The sequence below is a fragment of the Budorcas taxicolor genome, chromosome 12 (assembly GCF_023091745.1).
Source record: "Budorcas taxicolor isolate Tak-1 chromosome 12, Takin1.1, whole genome shotgun sequence".
NCBI lineage: Eukaryota > Metazoa > Chordata > Mammalia > Artiodactyla > Bovidae > Budorcas > Budorcas taxicolor.
In genome coordinates, this window is record NC_068921.1 from 84,427,750 (window position 1) to 84,448,276 (window position 20,527).

Consider the following 20,527-nt stretch of genomic DNA (forward strand, 5'->3'; position numbering starts at 1 on the left):
TGGAGGAGCACTTCGTAAATCAACCACAAGTACAAGCTAGAAAATAGCCTATAAAACTACTCTTTCTCTGTAGTTCTTCCTCTTTCTCTGGCATTATTACTGTTGAGCATAATGAAAAATAGGTATCTAAGAGTATAGTGTGTGCATTATGACTGGGAATTGCTGTATATGCACACATGTATTTATTTCCATTTTTCTCAGGTTCTAAACACATTCATATACACATATGTGATTGTGATTTTGTTACAAAGGGTTCGATCTTTATAAGAAATTTGAAAGAGAGAAAATTAAAGAAGAAAATATAGATCTCACCCATCACTAACTGAACTACCTATAGATAATTACCCCAGATGCTTGGCGTGTTCACGCAGTTTTTAAAAATAACATTATAGATGTTTGATTCTTGGTCAGTGTGCCTCCCTTTATACTCTGAGGGCAGATATTACGTCTCTCTTTTTTTCTTATATATTTTCACACACACACGTGTGTGTGTTTCACAATCACACCTCCAAGGGTCTGGTCAGAACAGACCCTCAGCTTGTGTTTGTTTAATGACTGAATGAACGAATCTCCTCCTCACCCCAAGCTCCCTTTGGACATGGAAGCGTGCGCAGTCGAGTCTTGCCGCTCGTGTGCTCGTCTCTCTTTTAAAGCGATTCCAGTTTTCCCTCTCAGCCTCTTTAGGCAGAAAGCTCAGGCTAGTCATGTCTGGCACTCAACCGTTGCTAAGCGAGAGCAGGCGATGCCCACTGCGAACCCGGCTTTTCACGTCTTAGCAATCAGGCCCCTCTCCTCGGACTCCAGGTCTGTTGGTGGAGCGAGTCAGCTCCATTGGTGAGCCCCACTTTGTGTGTGTCCTGCGGTCACACAAGCAGGCGAGCCGCCATCTTGGGGAGGAACGGCCTGTGCCCCTCACGGGGGGAACGGGGAAGTGGACCGTGAGCAGAAAGCCCATAGAGAGCTACCGGTTAGGGTCCTGCACGCCCTTGCTGAGGGGAGTCCCGGGGTCCCGGGGTCAGGTGGGCGGGGACCTGAAGGGCATACCCGCCGCCACGGAGTCCAGGCTGACACCCGAGGGCTGGCGAGGCACGGGCTGGGCCGGAAGTAGCGTGTGGCGAGGCACAGGCTGGACCGGAAGTGGTGCGCAGCGAGGCACGGGCTGGGCCGGAAGTAGCGTGTGGCGAGGCACAGGCTGGACCGGAAGTGGTGCGCAGCGAGGCACGGGCTGGGCCGGAAGTAGCGTGTGGCGAGGCACAGGCTGGACCGGAAGTGGTGAGCAGCGAGGCACGGGCTGGGCCGGAAGTAGCGCGCAGGGGGCGGGCGTGCTGCCCCGGGGAGGGTGGCCCCCCGAGAAGAGCCCCAAGCGCCAAGTCCCAGCCGTGAAGGGGAGAGCGCCCCCTGCGAGGCCGTGTTTCTCAGCCTCTGCTCTTCGCCTGTCAACCCCGCTCCCCAGGAAGGAAAATGGATGAGGCACTAAGGCTGGGGCACGGGGTGCAGAGTCCCTCAGCTGCTAGGGGGTTTGCGGCCCCTCGAGGCTCGCCTTCCTGGGTCGGCCGGCCTCCGGGTTGCTGCTGCTGGGAGAGTGGGGGTCGTGCCTACACCCGCCCCAGGTCCATCCCTTCTGCATCAGTCCGCCATGTGCTGTGTGCATGCTCAGTCGTGTCCGACTCTGTGCGACCCCATGCACTGGAGCCGGCCAGACTCCTCTGTCCACGGGATTCTCCAGGCAAGAGTACTGGAGTGGGTTGCCATTTCCTCCTCCAGGGCATCTTCCCCACCCAGGGATCAAACTTGGGTCTCTTGCATCTCCTGCATTGGGAAGCAGGTTCTTTCCCACTGCGCCACCTGGAATGATGTAGTCATTCAACAAGCCCTTATTAAACACCTGTTGTATGCCACAACCTTGTCATAGCTAAGGGGTTTTGCCCATTATGAACCGGTGTCACCCTCTGGGGCAGAATCGCCCTTCAGAATGGAGGCTTAGAGGGACATGGGGTCCAGAGCTATAGGGACTGTGAGCGAAGCTCCGCATCCTACTTCAAGTTCGATGTGAAGCCATTGAGCTTTAAGGAGAGTGTCACCGTGATCCAATTCAGGCTTCAAACATGAGAAACAAACAAACAAACAGAAAGAAACGTGTCACTGGAAAGCAAATCTAGATCTGGGGAGCGAGGCAACAAGCTTTAGATAGTAACCCGCATGAGACAGAGCAGGTACAGATGGACACACAGGGTGGCTGAGGCAGAGAAGGGATAGGACCTCACAGGGACCTTCAGTCAACAAGCACGTGACCTCTCATTGACTCAAAGAGTGAACACTTTTAAAACCAGCACATCAGTTTAGGTCGGGATACGCTCATGCTCTTATGTCCAAGTGTGAATTTGCTGCACAAAATAAGTGTGGAGCTCTGAAAGACGGATAAGACCATATGATATTGCTTACATGGGAAACCTAAAAGAAAAATGGTGCAAATGAACTTCTTTACAAAACAGAAATAGTGTCACAGATGTCACAAACTTCGGGTGACCAGGGTGGAAGTGGAGGGGAAGGGATAAATTGGGAGTTTGGGATTGATATATACACATTACTGTATATAAATAGATAAATAATAAGGTATAGCAAGGGGGACTCAATACTCTGGAATGACCTATATGGGAAAAGGATCTAAAGAGTGGGCGTATGTGTGTGTGTGCTTATGCATTAAGTCACTTCAGTTGTGTCCAATTCTTTTGCGACCCTATGGACTGTAGCCCCCATGCTCCTCATTCCATGGGACTCTCCAGGCAGGAATACTGGAGTGGGTTGCCATGCCATCCTCCAGGGGATCTTCCCCACCCAGGGATCAAACCTGAGTCTCTTATCTCTCCTGCATTGGCAGGCGGGTTCTTTACCACTAGCACCACCTGGGAAGCCCCCATGTATGTGTATAACTGATTCACTTTTCTGTACATCTGAAACTAACACAACGTTGTAAATCAACTAAATTCCAGTAAAAATTATACTAGAAAAAAAAGAGAAAGATGGAAAAGACCTGGCCCTGTAGGCACTGAAAGCAGAAGACAGTTCACAGAATAAACATAGGTGAGCTGCAAAGCAAACATGAATGTACCACAGAAGAAATATTTGTAAAATTAGGAAGGCTAGGTAATCTTTTAAAAATATCTTAGAAGGCTTTCCTGGTGGCTCAGACAGTGAAGAATCTGCCAGCCACCAGGGAGACCCAGGTTCAGTCCCTGGGTCGGGAAGATCCCCTGGAGAAGGGAATGACAACCCACTTTGGCATTCTTGCCTGGAGAATCCCAGGGCCAGAGGAGCCTGGCAGGCTGCAGTCTATGGAGTTGCAAAGAGTTGAACTCGGCTGAGTGACTAACACACTAAAATACTCTCAAAGAGCAATATCAGCCCAGATGATGAGGACATGGGGTCATGAAGACTCGTGTCTACAGCAGGAAAGCCAGCATCAGGGAGCACAGTGGCGGCAACACGGAGGGTGCTGGTGGGGGCAGGGCTCTTGACTTTGTGTCCGCACCCCAGCAGGGACAACGGCTGTGATTGTGTTTATGCTGCTGTTAATCATTTATAACCTCACATTTTATGGGGCAGGGTAACTGTTATTGACATTCTTGAGGCCCTTTTGTTAAAAAGACAGAGTAAAGGTGCTCCCTGAGAGGATCCATTAACTTACCCAGTGCACTTTTTTGGAGCTAATCAACCTTGTTTGGGTTTGGCTTTGGTTTGCTTTTCACAAAGTGTCATTCTGGAAATAAGAGATATGTTTTAAGCACTCTTGACCAGATTGGTGTGATTTCCATAATGAAATAGTACATAGGATCCCATGGTACATAATTCACTGGTAAGCTCAAAATAGTGGTTTTTATTCGTCACTGCTTGCTATACAGGTCATAGTATTCTGGGTGAGAGTAATTAATTTTTCTTAATCTGTAATTACATGTAATTCGAGCCAAACCACCTTCTTCAAATACCAGAAGATACAGTACTTATTAGAGTGTGTGGCTGTAATTATCTTTTCTGTGTTAAAGTTAAAATTCAAGAATGGTCTGTTTATAAAAAAGAGAAAAGAACTTATGTTTAGCACAAATGTATTCTTTGGCGATGTTTTAAAGTGCAATCAGAGCCAGACTGAACTTTAGGATATCTATGTTAGCCACCATGAAAATGTAAAATATGGAAATACTAATAATAAGTATAAATTCATAAAACAGTGGTCTTCTTTAGAAACGTAACAGATCAAAGAAGTAAACGGGGCTGCACTCGCCCTCTGCAGTGGCCCACACTCTATCTGTGGACTGCGCTTCTCGCTGAACCTGAATAAATCCATTTCTTACCTAAAAAGAAAAAAAAATTTTTTTTAAAGAAGTAAATAGGGGAAATATGTGAATTCAGCCTGGAGGAGACGGCTTTTAGTTAAATGGTTGTTTCATTGAGCTTCCTGAAAGTATAAAACATGTTCCATTCATCCTTGTGGTCTAGAGCCTGGCACAGCGCCTGGGACTAGTAGAGCCCTTGACAAATGTGTGATTTATGAACAGGGTGATGGAGGGAGGGATGGATAGAAGGATAGAGAGCTGGATGTAAAGAGGGAGGGAGGGGTGGATAGAAGGGCGGATGGGCGGATGGACGAATGATGAGTGAAGAGACAGATAAGACAGATGGTAGGTTAAGCGGGTGAATAAACGTGAGAGAGGAAAACCAGGGAAATGTAGTACACAATGTACCGAAGTCCTATGTGAGGATGAGAACGAGCCGGGAACGTGGGAAGGTCTGTTCATAGCATGCAAGTGGGAATGTAGGCGTTCGTGGGGGACTGTTTCTGTCTGGAAGAGATTACCTGGTGGGTACAGAAAGTGCTTTGCGCGGTGAAAAGGAGAAGAACTGTTTTACAGGAGCACGGTGACATTCTCAGATCAGCAGGGAGAGAAACGAGTCTGATGGGAGAGAGGCACGGACATCGAAACACAGAGAGTGTGTTGTTCTTGTCGTTGTCAATAAAGCTGTTTTGAAAACTGAACAGGTTGACACTGGGAGGGCACTTTAAGTAAATTCCAACATTACAGTGAAAGAAGTTGACTACTTTTAATCCAGCTATGATTTTATATATCTTCTCTTTAAGTGGGAAGTATGTATTTGAATCATGCTGGTGTTTTTAGAGCCAAGGAGATTAAAAATTTCAAAGAGTAATTTTTTATCTATAATAACAAGGGTACAGCGTTTTGCAGCATAAATATCATCCCCCACAGTAAACTCTTTCTCAGTCACATCTAATCTGTGATAACTATTATTAAAAAGCTGCCAATAATTGCAGACATAGATATACAGGGATGGCACGTAACCAAACAGTGGCAACAGCAGTGACATCTTTCACTAAGGACGCTGCTCAGATGCTGCGGGCCCTTGACACAAGGCTCACATGGGTTTCTGCCCTCAGAGAGTGCATAAGAAGTTAGAATCTCAAGTCAATAACATCTCTTTTAGAGGAGTAAAAAGTGTTAGGCCATCATAGATTAATAAAGATCATATTATGAAGGCGTTTGAGTGCCAAACCCCAGAGTATGCATTTTAGCTTACAGGCAATACAAAATCATGGAAAGGTTTCTAGAGTGTTACTAGATTGGAGGCAGTGGCAAGGTGAGCCCAAGGGCAGGTAAAGAATTAGAGGATGGAGTCCTAGATTTGGATACAGTTATCTTATACCAAAATGTGATGGCACCAAAAATATGACACGTAACATCTGTTTCTCCAGCTGCATTAGACACATTTTTTTCTTAAATGAATGCATTCACATAGTTTAAATGGATTTATTTTTTTAAGATTCAATTATTTGAAATAAGTAATTTTAAAAATCTGAGCTCACATTATAGCTACTATCCATTAAAGTCATTTTCTTTGAAATTCTGTTGTGTTTTTTTCAGTTTTGTCATGCCATCTGCTTTCCTTCACCTAATATGTGTAAATGGTGCCCTTTATATTTTCCCAACAGTATCCTAGCCCACAAATATTTCACAGTCAAGTTGAACATTCCAACAGGTATTCCAATAATGACAAAAATGGGAATTCAGTGGCCTTCCACTGTAGAGGTTGCTCTACAAGGTACATTGGAAGATAGAGATCTCTACAAGGTCCATTCGTGACAGCGATACATTACTTTAATGAATTCATTGTTATAAAGTACCCACTAGACTGAGCGTTCATCAAGCCATCTGGGTTTTGAAGGATGAATAGGAGCCATTCTAGCAGGTGATTTAGAGAGAGATATGAAGAAAAAGACAGTGTTATATGTTAAGCTAGAAGGAGAAAAATGTTCCTATTTAGAAACAGTAAGAAATATGATATAATTTGAGAATAAACTCAATTGCATTGGAAAAGGATCTTGTACTGTAGAAAGTCTAAGAAACATTTCAAGAGAGTTTAAGCATGATCTTAGACATCATGCCCTGCTGCTAAATAATTTTAAGCATAGATACAATGGACATGAACTTAGGCACATTTCGGGAGATGGCGAGAGACAGGGAGGCCTGCTGTGCTGCAGTCCATGGGGTCGCAGAGAGCCAGACACGACTGGGTGACTGAACCACAGCAAAGCATAATGAGACTGGTGTTTAGAAACATACATTCAAAACTGTATCAGAAATTGAAATGTTTGAAGTCATCAATGACAATTTTGTTTAATCTTCTAAAATCTGTCACTTCAGAAAACAAAAACAAAAGCCCTAATGGTTTTCTAATAAAAACAGTGATGACTCTAATTCACAGATGGCTCTTCTGAAGGTAGTTTTGCCCACAATCTCCCAAACAGCAAGGGGTGATCGGACGAGGAACGTCCCTAAAAAGATGAGGCCAGTGATGCAGGAAGGGTGGTGAAGTGTTGAAGGATGCCCCTGAAAAGGTGAAGGACACCCCTGAAAAGGTGAGACCATGGAAGCAGGAAGTGTGGGACCCTCTCCCCTTCCCAAGAAGGGCAGCCCTCCGTGTCTGCCTCTCTGGTTGGAAGCGACAGTCAGAGTTGAGGATGAGGACAGGGAGGTGGGACAGGGACCTCGCAGGTGCCCTCAGCATCTCTAGCTCAGCCTCCAGGCCCCCTGCACTCCATGGCAACCACCCATCCAGCCTTGTCTCTGCTCCCACAGCCTGCATCCCTGAAAAAACCCCTAAAAGCTGTATCAGTCATTGAAACTCTCCAAGTCATCAATGACAATTTTGTTTCATCTTTTAAAATCTGTCCTTCAAGAAAGAAAAAAAAAAAAAAACCCTAATGGTTTTCTAATAAAAATAGCAATGACTCTACTCACAGATGGCTTACTTTACAGGAGTCAGGATGACATTAAGGTTTTCGTCTCAGATAGGAACATGCTGCCTCCAGGGTGTACACGGGGAGGGCTTGGTGGGAGAACATGTCAGGCTCTCCTTTTCTCTGGTTGTGAGAACAGCTTTTTAGAAGAGAATGCAACCAAAGGCAAGAGTGGAGGTGCTCCCAACATTTGGTCTCATTCATTTGAACCGTAATTTGCTGGATTTGATATAGCATACCAAGGCACTGATTTCAGAGTAACTGTGTATGAATTCAGCACGCAAACGAAATTAAAATGACCAACACTTTTCTCCTAGTCGGTGTCATTAATAGACAAGGTAAATCCCTGAAACGCAGGGATCTTGTCTGGGTTTTCCTGATGAAGATAGATTCCTTGATTTATGTCCTACTAATCCTTAGTATAGATCCTTGTTGCTCAGCCGTAAAGAATTCACCTGCAATGTAGGAGACACAGGTTGGATCCCTGTGTCAGAAGATCCCCTGGAGAAGGGAATGGCAAGCCCTCCAGTATTCTTCCCTGGGAAATCCCATGGACAGAGGAACCTGGCGGGCCAGAGTCCATGGAGTCACAAGAGCTGGACATGACTGAGTGCCTAAACAGCAACAGTAATCCTTGGTATCACTGAGAGCCGAGGCCTTAAGGACTGACATGTAATATTCAGAATAATTTCTGAAGAAGGAATCTGAAATACTACTAAATGGCTAATTTCATTTTTAAGGAGAAAGAAACATTTTTGGGGATGAATCTGTTTCATATTTTTGAAGAATAAGATTTGGGATATTTTATTTTATAATCTCTTTGAAATGACTACATATTTAATATATTCAGTAATGCTTCCTTAAGTTCCTATATCTTACATAATGAAAGTGAAAATGTTACTCTGTCAGTCGAACGTGCATGTTAGTTGCTCAGTCGTGTACAACTCTTTGCGACCCCATGGACTGCAGCCCGCCAGGCTCCTCTGTCCATGGATTCTCCAGGCAAGAATAGTGGAGTGGGTAGCCATTCCCTTCTCCAGGGGATCTTCCTGACCCAGGGATTGAACTTGGGTCTCCTGCATTGCAGGTGTGCCGGGGTCCAGCCCCGGTGGATCCAGGGTAATTCAAAAGGGGGACGGAATGGGCATCCTAGGAAAAAACTTATTTAATTACAGATAAAGAGAGAAATTAGAAACAGGTAGTGTAGTAGGAAATATTAGTGGAGAAAAAGAGGCTGAATAACTTGGTTTACGTTGGATACCAATAAAATTCCAAGACAAGGAATTTGCACCATCTATGTTGGGCCACCGGTGCCACTTGAATATCGGAAGGTGCCCCTCCTTGGGCTCCTTCTCGCGTGGAACTTAAAAGCTGGGGCAAGTAAATAGATGTGGCGAGCACTCATGCTCCAGATGGGAATTCAGCCAGAAAAACGGGGAGCAAGAAAGAACGACACGGGGGAACCAGTCTTTCTAGAAACTGATCTGATTTCTTTATTTTTTAGGTTTGCTTATACACCCTTTGTTACACATAGAGACAAATGGAAATTTTAAAGTTACGCGGGGGTCAGCAGTCCTGACCTTTATCAAAATCAGGTGCTTCACATAAATGTATAAGAAAAGGTCTTAGGGGTTTTACATTATCTTCTGGCCATGAGGCCTGCTTACATTTTACGACCCTTTCTTTCTGATACCCAAAACTTATTTTTTCCAAGGGTGTTTTTGTTTTTTTTTTATTAAACCAGGCGACACCCTCCGAAGGTACCAGATAAAGCTGCATTCCTATAGGGTGAGAGTGTAGTGGGTTACAATTAAGAAAGGAATTTATTTAACCCAAGGTTAACAGGATTAATCTTAAAGGTTAATACTTACTATATGTTATATTCATTATAAGGGCAGGGAATATGGAGATTTAGCAGCAAACATCAGCCCAACAAATGAAAACCCTTCACCAATGTTCCCCTTAAGATCTATTTAGTCTTAAGATAGTGATAAAGTTACATTTTTACATAGCAAGGACACAGTGATTTATAACAAAGTACAGTGATCTATAACAAAAGAGAAAATTCATTAACTCAAAAGGTCTAGTATTCCTAACATCAAAAACTACTACATTTCCTTTTCTATATTCCAAATACATTAATGTATTCCCAGGTGCCTAAGGATATTGAGGCCTGGTGGCAATCATTGACTCAACAATGAGAAAAGCCCTATGCTAATTAAGATTTTCAAAATACTCCAAACTCTCTGTGCTGTTTATGGTTGAGAGGTAGTAAACAATCATGTGCCTAGTGGCAGAGGTGTGAATAATCCTGTCACACAAGCTAGTCTGCCAGCAGAGAGGTTTGACCTGAGACACCCTTGTCACGCCCAGGAATTTTTGTTGACTGGAGCTGGAAGTTTACTCCTTCTCCGAGAGAACCGGTGGGGAACAGCCCCCCATAAAGTCAGAGGTGTAGGTGAGAGCATGAAACAGTAAAGTAGGTAGACTCTGGTTTGGGGGGTAGATGCTCGGGAACAGGGGGTTTCCTGAGGCTCGATCCTGCCTTTGCGAATGCCGAAGCCTCCTTCCTCATGACCTTTGCCATGGGCGGAGTTCCTCACGTTGGCTCCCGGCAGGTGGATTCTTTACCGTCTAAGCCACATATCTTAGCATGGTGTCACCAAATAAGATACTCTTTTTTTTTTTTCAGTTATACTGTGTGGTTTTGTTCATAATGTCCTGCTTATCACAACCGTGGCCCTATTCTCCATTTGCTCTCTTGGGGAAAGCTCCCTCAGCCAGCGTAGCCAAGCAAATGCTATAACGTGTAGTTGTTGTTCAGTCACTAAGTGGTGTCCATTTGCGACCCTGTCCCTGACTGTCTCCCGGAGTCTCCCCAAGTTCAGGTCCATTGAGTTGGTGATGAGCCAGTGATGCTATCCATCTGTCTCATCCTCTACTGCCCTCTTCTTTTGCCTTCAACGTGGAGGCAAGAAATGGCAAACCACTCCAACATTCTTGCCGTGAGAACTCCATGAACAGTATAAGAAGACAAAAATTTCAAGGAGCATCTCCAGACATAAGCAACCCATAGATAAGTCATGTGGTAAACAATAAAAAGAAAGAATGACCGAATGAATCTGCCTATTGGATGGTGGTGGTTGTGGTTTAGTCGCTCAGTTGTGTCCGACCCTTGCAACCCCATGAACTGTAGCCTGCCAGATTCTTCTGTCCATGGGATTCTCCAGGCAAGAATACTGGAGTGGGCTGCCATGCCCTCTTCCAGGGGATCTTCTTAATACGGAGATTGAACCCACGTCTCTTACATCTATCTGCATTGGCAGGCAGGTTCTCTACCACTGCTGCTGCCGAGTCGCTTCAGTCGTGTCCAACTCTGTGTGACCCCACAGACGGCAGCCCACCAGGCTCCCCCGTCCCTGGGATTCTCCAGGCGAGAACACTGGAGTGTGTTGCCATTTCCTTCTCCAATGCATGAAAGGGAAACATGAAAGTGAAGTCATTCAGTCATGTCCAACTCTTCAAGACCCCATGGATGGTAGCAACTAGGGCCACCTGGAAAGCCCTTGGTAGAGGAGAAAGTGAAAGTGAACGTCACTCAGTCATGTCCGACTCTTTGCGATCCCATGGAATTCTCCAGGCCAGAATACTGGAGTGGGTAGCCTATCCCTTCTTCAGGGGATCTTCCCAGCCCAGGAATCGAACTGGGGTCTCCTGCATTGCAGGTGGATTCTTTACCAACTGAGCTATCAGGGAAGAGAGGGATCAGCTCAACAGCTACATCATCACGCCCAACCTTCTGTCTTCTGTCTTTTTCATTTAGTCCCTCCATCGTTTATTCTTATCACCTACTGAGTCCCAGGTCTTATTTCCAATTCGCTGAATGACTTCCAGTCCTGGCTTATGTGTTCGGTGTTCATCATACCTTCTTTTCATCCTTGAAGATGTTATCGTCTGTTTCTCCAGCTCATCGTTTACCAGGACTTCACAAGTCCTCATCTTCTGTTTCTAATCGGTCACCTTCCTCAAAATCCTACCACTTGTGAAGTTCAGGAGTATTTCTTCACATTCATCTGGAGATGTAAATATCCACGTGCAGTGGTGAATACCCAGCAGCATGGTGAGAGAATCTAAGGATCATTCATCGGCTGCTCTGGGAAAGCAGATGAGGGTCATACAGGCCCTACCGGATGGGAAGAAACAGGCATCAAAAATCCACTCCTGGAGGCAGGACCCAGGACTATTGGAGATCAGCCAAGGGACAAGCAGCAGTTGTGGAATCTTCCAAACTCAAATCATTGATCCCATTATAGTGTCCTGCCAAAACCATGCCCAACAATCCCTTCTTAAGCCAGTTTTTTCTTGTTGTTGTTGTGTGTTTTTTAACTGGGCTATAGTTGCCTTCCAATGTCGTGTTAGTTTCTGCTGTACAATGAACTGAATCGGCCTTGTGCATACATATTTCCACTCCCTCTTGGGACTCCCTACCGCACCGTCCTACCCCTCTAGGTCATCACAGAGCACCGAGCTGAGCTCTCTGTGCTGTACAGCAGCTTCGCACGAGCGACCTGTTTCACACCTGGAGGTGTATGTATGTCAATCCCAGTCTCCCAGTTCACCCCACCCTGCCTTCCCCACCCGGCCTCCACATCTCTCTACATCTGTGTCTCTATTCTTGCCCTGCAAATAGACTCAGCTGTCCCATTTGTCTAGATTCCACATACATGTGTTCATATATGATATTTGTTTTTCTCTTTCTTACTTTCTGGAACTTCATACTTTCCAGAATACTTGTCAAAAAGTTAGATGGCCTCCTCTTTAATTTCCCAGTGTATACCCAATGTTCATAGGAAAGTGTCTATGCTTTCCCTGGAATATGCTTCCCAGTGTGGCCATCAGTGACAGGTGTGGCCTCCTCTCTCCTCCCTCTCCATGGTGGTACCTCAAGCCTGCTTGTTGTTTTCTGCTCCTTGCCTGGTTTTCCTGTCCCACTTTCATCTTTTCCCATCATCCCTGGAACTTTTTTTTGTATCCTCAAATCTAGCAAAGTTCTCAAGATCCACCTACTTGGAATTTTTGGAGTGGCTGTTAGAAATATCACTAGAAGAGGTCTTAGCCGTCCCACCCAGCTCTCCTCCCACCCAGGGTCTCCACTGAATTAAGGGAGAAGAGCTATATTCCAGCCCTTCCCTCTCCACTCTGAGGGCTCACCCCATGGCCAGCGCCCTGCAGTGGTCATGCTGAGGCTGCCTGCTGTATAGCGTCGCTACCTATAACGCTTTGGGAGTTTTGTTTCAGAATCCAAGTCTGCATAGATTTTGCTTTGGGGATTTAGTTTCCTGTTGTGAGTCATGTGGGCTTCCCGGGTGGCGCTAGTGAAAGTATTAGTTTCTCAGTCATGTCCAAGTCTTTGTGACTCCAGGGACTGTAGCCTGCCTGCCAGGCTCCTCTGTCCATGGAGTTCTTGAGGCAAGAATACAGGAGTGAGTAGCCATTCTCTTCTCCAGGGGATCTTCCTGACCCAGGGATCGAACCCAGGTCTCCTGCATCACAGGCAGATTCTTTACCATCTGAGCCACAAGGAAGTCCTTGCCAGTGCAGGAGAAATAAGAGATGTGGGTTCAGTCTCTGGGTCGGGAAGACCCCCTGGAGGAGGGCATGGAAACCCACTCCAGTATTTTTGCCTGGAGAATCCCATGGACAGAGGAGCCTGGCAGGCTACAGTCCACGGGGTCAGAAAGAGCCGGGCATGACTGAAGCAGCTCAGCACACACGCATCCACAGTGAGTTACATTCCACAACTGACAATGAACAGAAGATGGCATGCTCCCCCCCCTCCCCCCAACCCAGTGCCTGTCTCACAGATTTGCTCCGTGGCACTCACAGACAGTACCAACTGTTCTTCCTGTTGACTGCCAAAATAAGTCAGCAGTTGGGAAGGAAAAAAAAAAAAAAACAACACTATGAATTATGGAAAATAACTGGGGAGACAGAATGGCAATACAATGGGGGGGGGGGGGGGGAAGTACCAATTCTCTGTGGCCACCCACTCAAGTGCCTGCCTCGTACTTCAACCAACGAAAGAAAAAGTAAATGAAGGAGGACATCTGGTCAACCAGGAGCCTCGGAAACGAGAGTGGAGAGGGCTTTCCCTGCCCATTCAAAGAGCTAGCCCGGCTGCTGTAACGCAAGATTCAGGTCTCAATCTCCTGCAAAACTGTGTTCCATGAACACAGCAAACTGGCCTACAGGAGAGCTCGATGGAAAGACTGTTGCTGTTGTTCAGTCGCCAAGTCATCTCAGACTCTGCGACCCCACGGACTGCAGCACGCCAGGCTTCCCTGTCCTTCACTATCTCCCTGAGTTGCTCAAACTCATGTCCATGGAGTCTGTGATGCCATCCAACCATCTCATCCTCTGTCATCCTCTTCTCCTCCTGCCCTCAATCATTTCCAGCCTCAGGGTCTTTTCTAATGAGTTGGCTCTTCGCATCAGATGGCCAAAGTATTGGAACTTCAGCTTCAGCATCAGTACTTCCAAGGAATATTCCGGGTTGATTTCCATTAGGATTGACTGGTTTGATCTCTGGAAAGTGACAAAATATGTCTGGAGTCAACTCAGTTTCCATGTGGAAAGCTTCGTAACATCACCTCGGGCTCTGCAGTCTGATGACCAGTCTGGCCTGCCAGCCTCTCTGATACCTGATGGTGTTTAGACCCGTGCCAGCCCCGTGTCCCTGTGAGGTCGGCCACAGGCTTCAGGGATCAGCATGTCAGTGCCCACAGCCCATGCTTGGGAGCACGTGTTCCATGGTGCTTGTCTCCAGGGCTAAGGAGATGACCAGGAACAGTATCACAAGGTCTGCCCGAGCCATATTTTTTCCTTATCTAACAGGACATCACCTCTGAGCGTCCACAGCCCCTTCATCTTAGTATTTCCCAGGCTCTTCTGCAGTGATTCACTTCTGCTTCCCCAAAGAGACTGTGAGCATTTCCATTGTGAAGGACGGTCCTCACACCTACCCCAGTCCTGTGAATTCTTAGAAAATAAGCACAACACACCAGAAAATTATCGTGAAAATGCACGGCTATGGCTCACTGTTATGTGTTTTTAAGAACATTCTTTGGCAGCTGTCTTCATCAATAGTGGAACATTTGGACCAACTTGCACACCATCAGAGTTTTCAGTAGAAGCTGATTCGGTAACACGCCTAAACTCCCTTTTTCAAACCCTAGATAAGGATACTCATGGTATGGCTGCTGTTCAGGCAGCCCTCGAGAGGATTTTTGCTCAGAGATGACTGTGTGGAGACGCTTTGCTTTTGTGCTGCAGCTCTGTAAGTTGCAGTTGCGTAAACATTTGGTTTATAAGACTATATGGAGGAGCAGGAAAAAATCATTGACATGAAACAGTTCCATGTGTCACCTTTAAGTAGGTTTTGTTTATGGTCTTTTTGTTTGTTCGTTTTTTTCCCTTTCCACAGACTTGCCCTCCTTCCAGTGAGTTGAGCAAAGAAAAGGATTAAAAAAGAGGAAAGATAAGAGTTGAGCTCTGGAACTTGGGAATTCATTCATGGGAATGGTTGTATTTTCCAATAAAGAGTCAAGACCAGTGTTTTTCTTTCAACTGCCTGGTGCAGCCACCTCAGCTGTAGTGGATGGGTATTTGCAAATGTTAGTGACACTGTTGACATAACGGCAAACATACTTATTAGGGCAAAAGCTTGCAGATTTTGATTAAGTGGAAAAATGGTTTAAAAAAATAGAAGAGGTACTGGAATTACTTTTGTTAGCTTTGCTTCTGCTAATCCTTTGCTGAAAAAAAAAAATCTTGCCTGAATATTTTCCCATTGTTATTTTGGCATCTTCCTGCTGCTAAATGTCTCCCTGCTGTTTGCGTTTTAGATTGGAGTTCGGAAAGTGTTCCTGAAATACTGGCATGCCAGCCAGCTGAACGATCTGTGCCGCCAGCTGCAGAGAAAAATTATCACCTGCCAAAAAGGTAGCAGTCATACACGCCAAAGTCACAGTTCAGCCACAGTTCTGAACTTTGCTGAACTGTGACATACAAAGCATTGAGTGAGCCCCCACGGTTAGATCTTCAGGGGACCTACGTTAGGGAGGACCTGCCATGGTCCCTACATCTGTCCATCCCATGGCACCACCTTTGGGCAAATAAATAGGTTTCCTGTGTTCAGAAAGCACTGTCACTAAGTTGGCTGTTTACCTGTCTTTAGATCAGAGTGTGCAGACCTGGCTTATGCTTTATTCCATGCTCATTCCATCTGCAGTTCTGTACCTCACTGTCACCTAAGCCATAATTTGGAAGAGAGGATATATGTATCTTTTAATGGATGCATCCCTCACCTTGAAAATGGGCTTCCTGTTGGCTCAGTGGGTAAAGAATGTGCCTGTAATGCAGGAGACACAGGAGAAAAGGGTTTGATCCCTGGGTTTGGGAAGATCCCCTGGAGGAGGAAATGGCAGTATTCTTGCCTGGAGAATCCCATGGACAGGGGAGCCTGGAGGGCCACAGTTTATGGGGTCACAAAGAGTCGGACACGACGGAGTGACTAAGCACACGTATAGTTTACACCGAGTGTAGGGAAAGGCTGGGCTCACGGGCCCGCTGTTGACCACCACCTTTGCAGTTCCTGTTTGTGTGGTCAGACCTGGGATCCCCCAGGAGCTGGCGAGAAATGCCGAGTCTCAGGCCCCGCCCGCCCCAGAACCCCAGAATCTGAATGTGTATTTGTAGCCTCGGGCTGGAGGTGGGACTGAGTATGCTAGCCCCTGGGCTGCGGAGTCAGCCCCTCGGTATACACATCACTCTTTCGGGGCTTCCCTGGTGGCTCAGATGATAAAGAGTCTGCTCTCAGTGTGGGAGATCCGGGTTTGATCGCTGGGTTGGGAAGATCCCTGAAGGAGGAAATGGCAACCCACTCCAGTATTCTTGCCTGGGAAATCCCATGGGCAGAGGAGCCTGGCAGGCTACAGTCCATGGGGTCTCAAAGAGTTGTGTACGACTGAGCGACTACATGCACGTTCTCCTGGAATGTGTAATTAGAGGACTGTGTACTTTGCCCTCCAGCAGGGGTGCCCACTAGAAGTGCCTCCTCGGGTTGGTTACCACTGTTAAGTCTCTGAGCCCTGCAGAGCTGAAACAAGAAATGAGCAGAACCGTGATTCTTTCCTTACCTCTAATGATAAAAATCGAGAATGGGATTTTAAAAATGGCGTCAAGATAAAAAGCATAATTTTCTATTGCATAAATAAAATAATGGCTGTAAAAGCTTTTTTTTTTTTAATTTACAGGCTCTTCAATGCAAATTGTTTAATTATTGATTTTTATGTTTACATCTCTTGGAACCATAGCTTCTGTCCTTTTTGCACACGTGAAATTCACTCAGAAGTTATAGCATCTGGAGTCATTTCCAGTTTTTCAAGAGTTCTCAGTTTTTCCTTGTAAATATTAGGTGGAAGAAAGCTGTAACTTTCAGTCTTAAGTTTAATCATTTCAATTACAGGTTACTCCCAACAGAACTTTTCCTCTGACTATACCTTCATTTTACCCTGCATGGAATTGTCAGAAAGAGACAATCAATTACCTATTTGTGGCAGATTTAGTTCATTAGTTGTCTCATAGTAAAGATGCCACATTTTAGCAACTCCTATAACAATTTTTAAAAAATTTTTTGATGATCACTGCCGTGAAGTGCGGGAAAACAGTCTGAACAGCAGAGAGTGGATTCCCAGGTGAACACAAATCCAATGAATTGTCCTTCTGTAGTCGGAGGTCAGAAGTCTGGCTTGTCCACGTTAACAGTCTCTTTATTCTGAGAGATTAAACATCCTGAATATACCCTCCCCTTCAGCTACCAAAAAGTCATGGTCTCTCTTTTTCAAATGAGGGAGTCAACTGGCCAGCTCGAGGCTTTCTGCCTCTCTCGCTCCCTGTGCCTGTCACATGGGTAATATTTCTGCATTTTATTCTGCATTTTATATTCCTGAAGTCTGATTATACCTTTCACTGGTTAATCTGTTTCTCTTTTTAGATTAGTTCAGCATGACTGTTTCTACAGTTAATACAACCGCATTCCAAAGTAACTAAACATTTAGTATTGCCGTCTGAAAAAAAGAGGCCTTGAGCATTTTAGACATCTGTGTATTTTTTGCCTCTGAAGCCATAATTGTAGAAAGTTGTGTTCACCTTCCCACCCTTAAAAATTTTTTTTAAATTTATTTTTATTAACCAAAAACATTTTGTATTGTGATATAGCTGATTAACAATTTGAACAGAGTCAAGGTATCTCCGTAAATATCCTAGACATATGTAGATACCAAACATTTGTCCTCCCATAGCCAGGAAATATTTTAAAACACTTAGTGTTTTGCAGGGTAATTTCCTCCCTACAGAGGAGAACAAAGTGTCTTTATACCACATTTGGAGAAGGGAATAGCAACCCACTCCAGTATTCTTGCCTGGAGAATTCCATGGACAGAGGAGCCTGGTGGGTTGCAGTCCATGGGGATTGCAAAGAGTCGGACATGACTGAGCAACTGAGCACATACATTAATTTTCCCTACAATTACAGCTCTTCCTATAATCCAAAAAACTCCTAGTCTTAGAAGCTTAGACTGGGAAGAGACGCATCTGGGCATCTAATTGGAAACTGCCCCCCGCCCTGACCCCCGCACCTGTCAGAGCCTCCCTGAGCCTCCTGTTTCTTGAACTTTCCCAGGGACTGGGAACTGACCCTCTTTCCCATGACATGCCTGATCCATTTAGCAGCTTTGCTCATTGTTTGAAATTTCTTCCTCATATTGATCCCAAACACACTTCCTTACACCTTCCCTGTTGCGATCCGGTCTGGAGAGCTACAGAGCATGTCTTCAGGGCTGCATGATGGAGTTTGGCCTCCTAAGAGCAGAGATTTGAACCCTGGCCTCTACTGTTGGTTGGCTGTGTCTCCTTGGAGGAATTCTCTTAACCTCAGTAAGCTTCTGTTTCTTTGGGTACAAAATGAAGGTTTGTTGTTGTTGAGCTGCTAAGGCGTGTCAGATTCTTTGCAACCTCATGGACGCTAGCCCGCCAGGCTCCTCCACCCATTGGATTTCCTAGGCAAGAATACTGGAGTGGGTTGCCATTTCCTTCTCCAGGGAAACTTCCCAACCCAGGGATCAAACCCGTGTCTCTTGTATCTCCTGTATTGGGAGGAAGATTCTTTACCACTAGTGCCACCTGGAAAACCCACAGAATGAAGGGATGGGTACATCAGTGATCGTTGAGTTTGGGCCTTGAAAGATGGGATGGGATGCCTGGCATGTGGCAGTGCCTTTGAACAGCGGGCATGATTTTTCTTTGCAAGTCTTACATTTGTTACTGACATATTAGTGATTTAAAAGTGTGTTCACCCACCTGTTTTTCCCCCGATTCTTGCATGTTTTTCTAGCCCTGCTTCCCCAGAAAGCAGAAGGATGCCCCATATTTCTACACAATCTCTTCCCAGAGCCTTAAATGCAGAGCTGGTGTTTCTAGGAGTTAAATCCCAGTCCTGTGAACAGTATGTGCATGACATTCTCAGAGACTACTTCCAGGGGCCTCAGAGGTTTCTGTTATAATCTGATATAATGCAGCTGGTGCATTGGGGACCAAGGCCACAGGGGTCTTCTGTTACCCTGCTTTAACCCCGGAATTCTCTGGGGTTTGGACTTCCTTCCATCGGTGTCCAGACTGTGTTCACCCAGAAGGCGGGAGCTCTGTCAGGATATTACCTGCTCAGTCAGGCTAAGGGTTTTTACCTCCACTGCTGTCATTCCTAACAGTGCGGGTATCTTTTTTAAGACAACATTGGAACATTTTTGTAAAGTCCTAGACTGGGTGAAGAATCCTTTATTTTGCAGCTGTTCAGACATGACGTCTTCCCTGGTGGCTCAGTTGGTAAAAATCCTGCCTGCAGTGTGGGAGAGCCTGGGTCAGGAAGATCCCTTGCAGGAGGAAATGGCAACCCCACTCCAATATTCTTGCCTGGAGAATCCCATGGACAGAGGAGCCTGGCGGGCTGCAGTCCATGGGATCCCAAAGAGCTGGACACGACTGAGCCACTAACACTCATTCTTTAGACAGGGTGTATCTGTGGCTCGTTGGTGTGCGTCTGGATTTCTGACCCACGGTTGTGTTCTTTCGCTGAAGTGGTCAGAGGATTTTTAGCCCGCCAGCACTTGCATCAGAAAAGGAGCGTACGGCAGCAGGAGGTCACATCCATCAACAGCTTCCTGCAGGTCACAGAGGACCTGGGGCTGAAGACCTATGACGCCCTGGTCGTTCAGAACGCCTCGGACATCGCCCGCGAGAATGACCGGCTCCGGAATGAGATGAACGCCGCTTTCCACAAAGAGAAGTTGGAGGCCAGGGGCAAGCAGGAGGAAGGCTCCAGAAGGTAAAGGCGGGCGGTGTCCAGCTTCCGTCACCCATGTGGTTCGTCGGGGTGGGGGTGGGGCAAGAAAATGCCCACAGTGCTTTTCAAAATATACTTTTTTATATGGACCATTTTTAGAGTCCTCATTGAGTTTGTTGCAATATTGCTTCTGTTGCATATTCCGGGATTTTGTCCACAAAGCCCGTGGGATTTCAGCTCCCTCACCAGGGATCAGACCCACACCCCGTGGCTTTGGACAGTGAAGTCTTAACCACTGGACCCCAAGGAAGTCCCAGCGTTGATAGCTCTTAATGTAAAGTTCCATCACAGGTGACCATAGGGAGAAGAACACCATAAGGAGAAGACCTGTGACCCCCTATATGGGGTCTCATATATGCATGCCCGCTGTGTAAAGTGACACTTCCTGACATCTGAAAGGATACATTGCCTGGGCTTTCCTTCTAGAAAATGGATGCTGTGTGTGTTAGTTCAGATCCTGTGAAATAATGGCTACACTAATGCCTGCAGCATTTGCCATCTCAAGCACCAAGATTTTTTTTTTTCCCCGTTATTTATCAGCCGTGCTGGGTCTTTGTTGCTGCACCGGTTTTCCCTGGTTTCGGTGAGCGGGTATCCAGGGCTACCCTCGAGGTGTGGTGAGTGGGCTCCTCATCGTGGTGGTTTCTCTTATTGGGAAGCACAGGCTCTAGGGCTCCAGCTCAGTAGCTGTGGAGCCCAGGCCACACTGTCCCACAGCATGTGGATAGTCTGGGACTGGGGATCAAACCCGTGTCCTCTGCACT

General features: G+C 46.1%; 1 protein-coding gene across 1 annotated transcript in view; it reads left to right on the forward strand.

The window, feature by feature from the left end:
- MYO16 (myosin XVI) overlaps positions 1-20,527 on the forward strand; it is a 395,654-nt gene that overhangs the window by 300,825 nt on the left and 74,302 nt on the right. The window contains exons 28-29 of the mRNA XM_052650218.1: positions 15,211-15,307; positions 19,499-19,745. Coding sequence (XP_052506178.1) covers positions 15,211-15,307; positions 19,499-19,745 — 344 coding nt within the window. The remainder of the gene's footprint in view (positions 1-15,210; positions 15,308-19,498; positions 19,746-20,527) is intronic.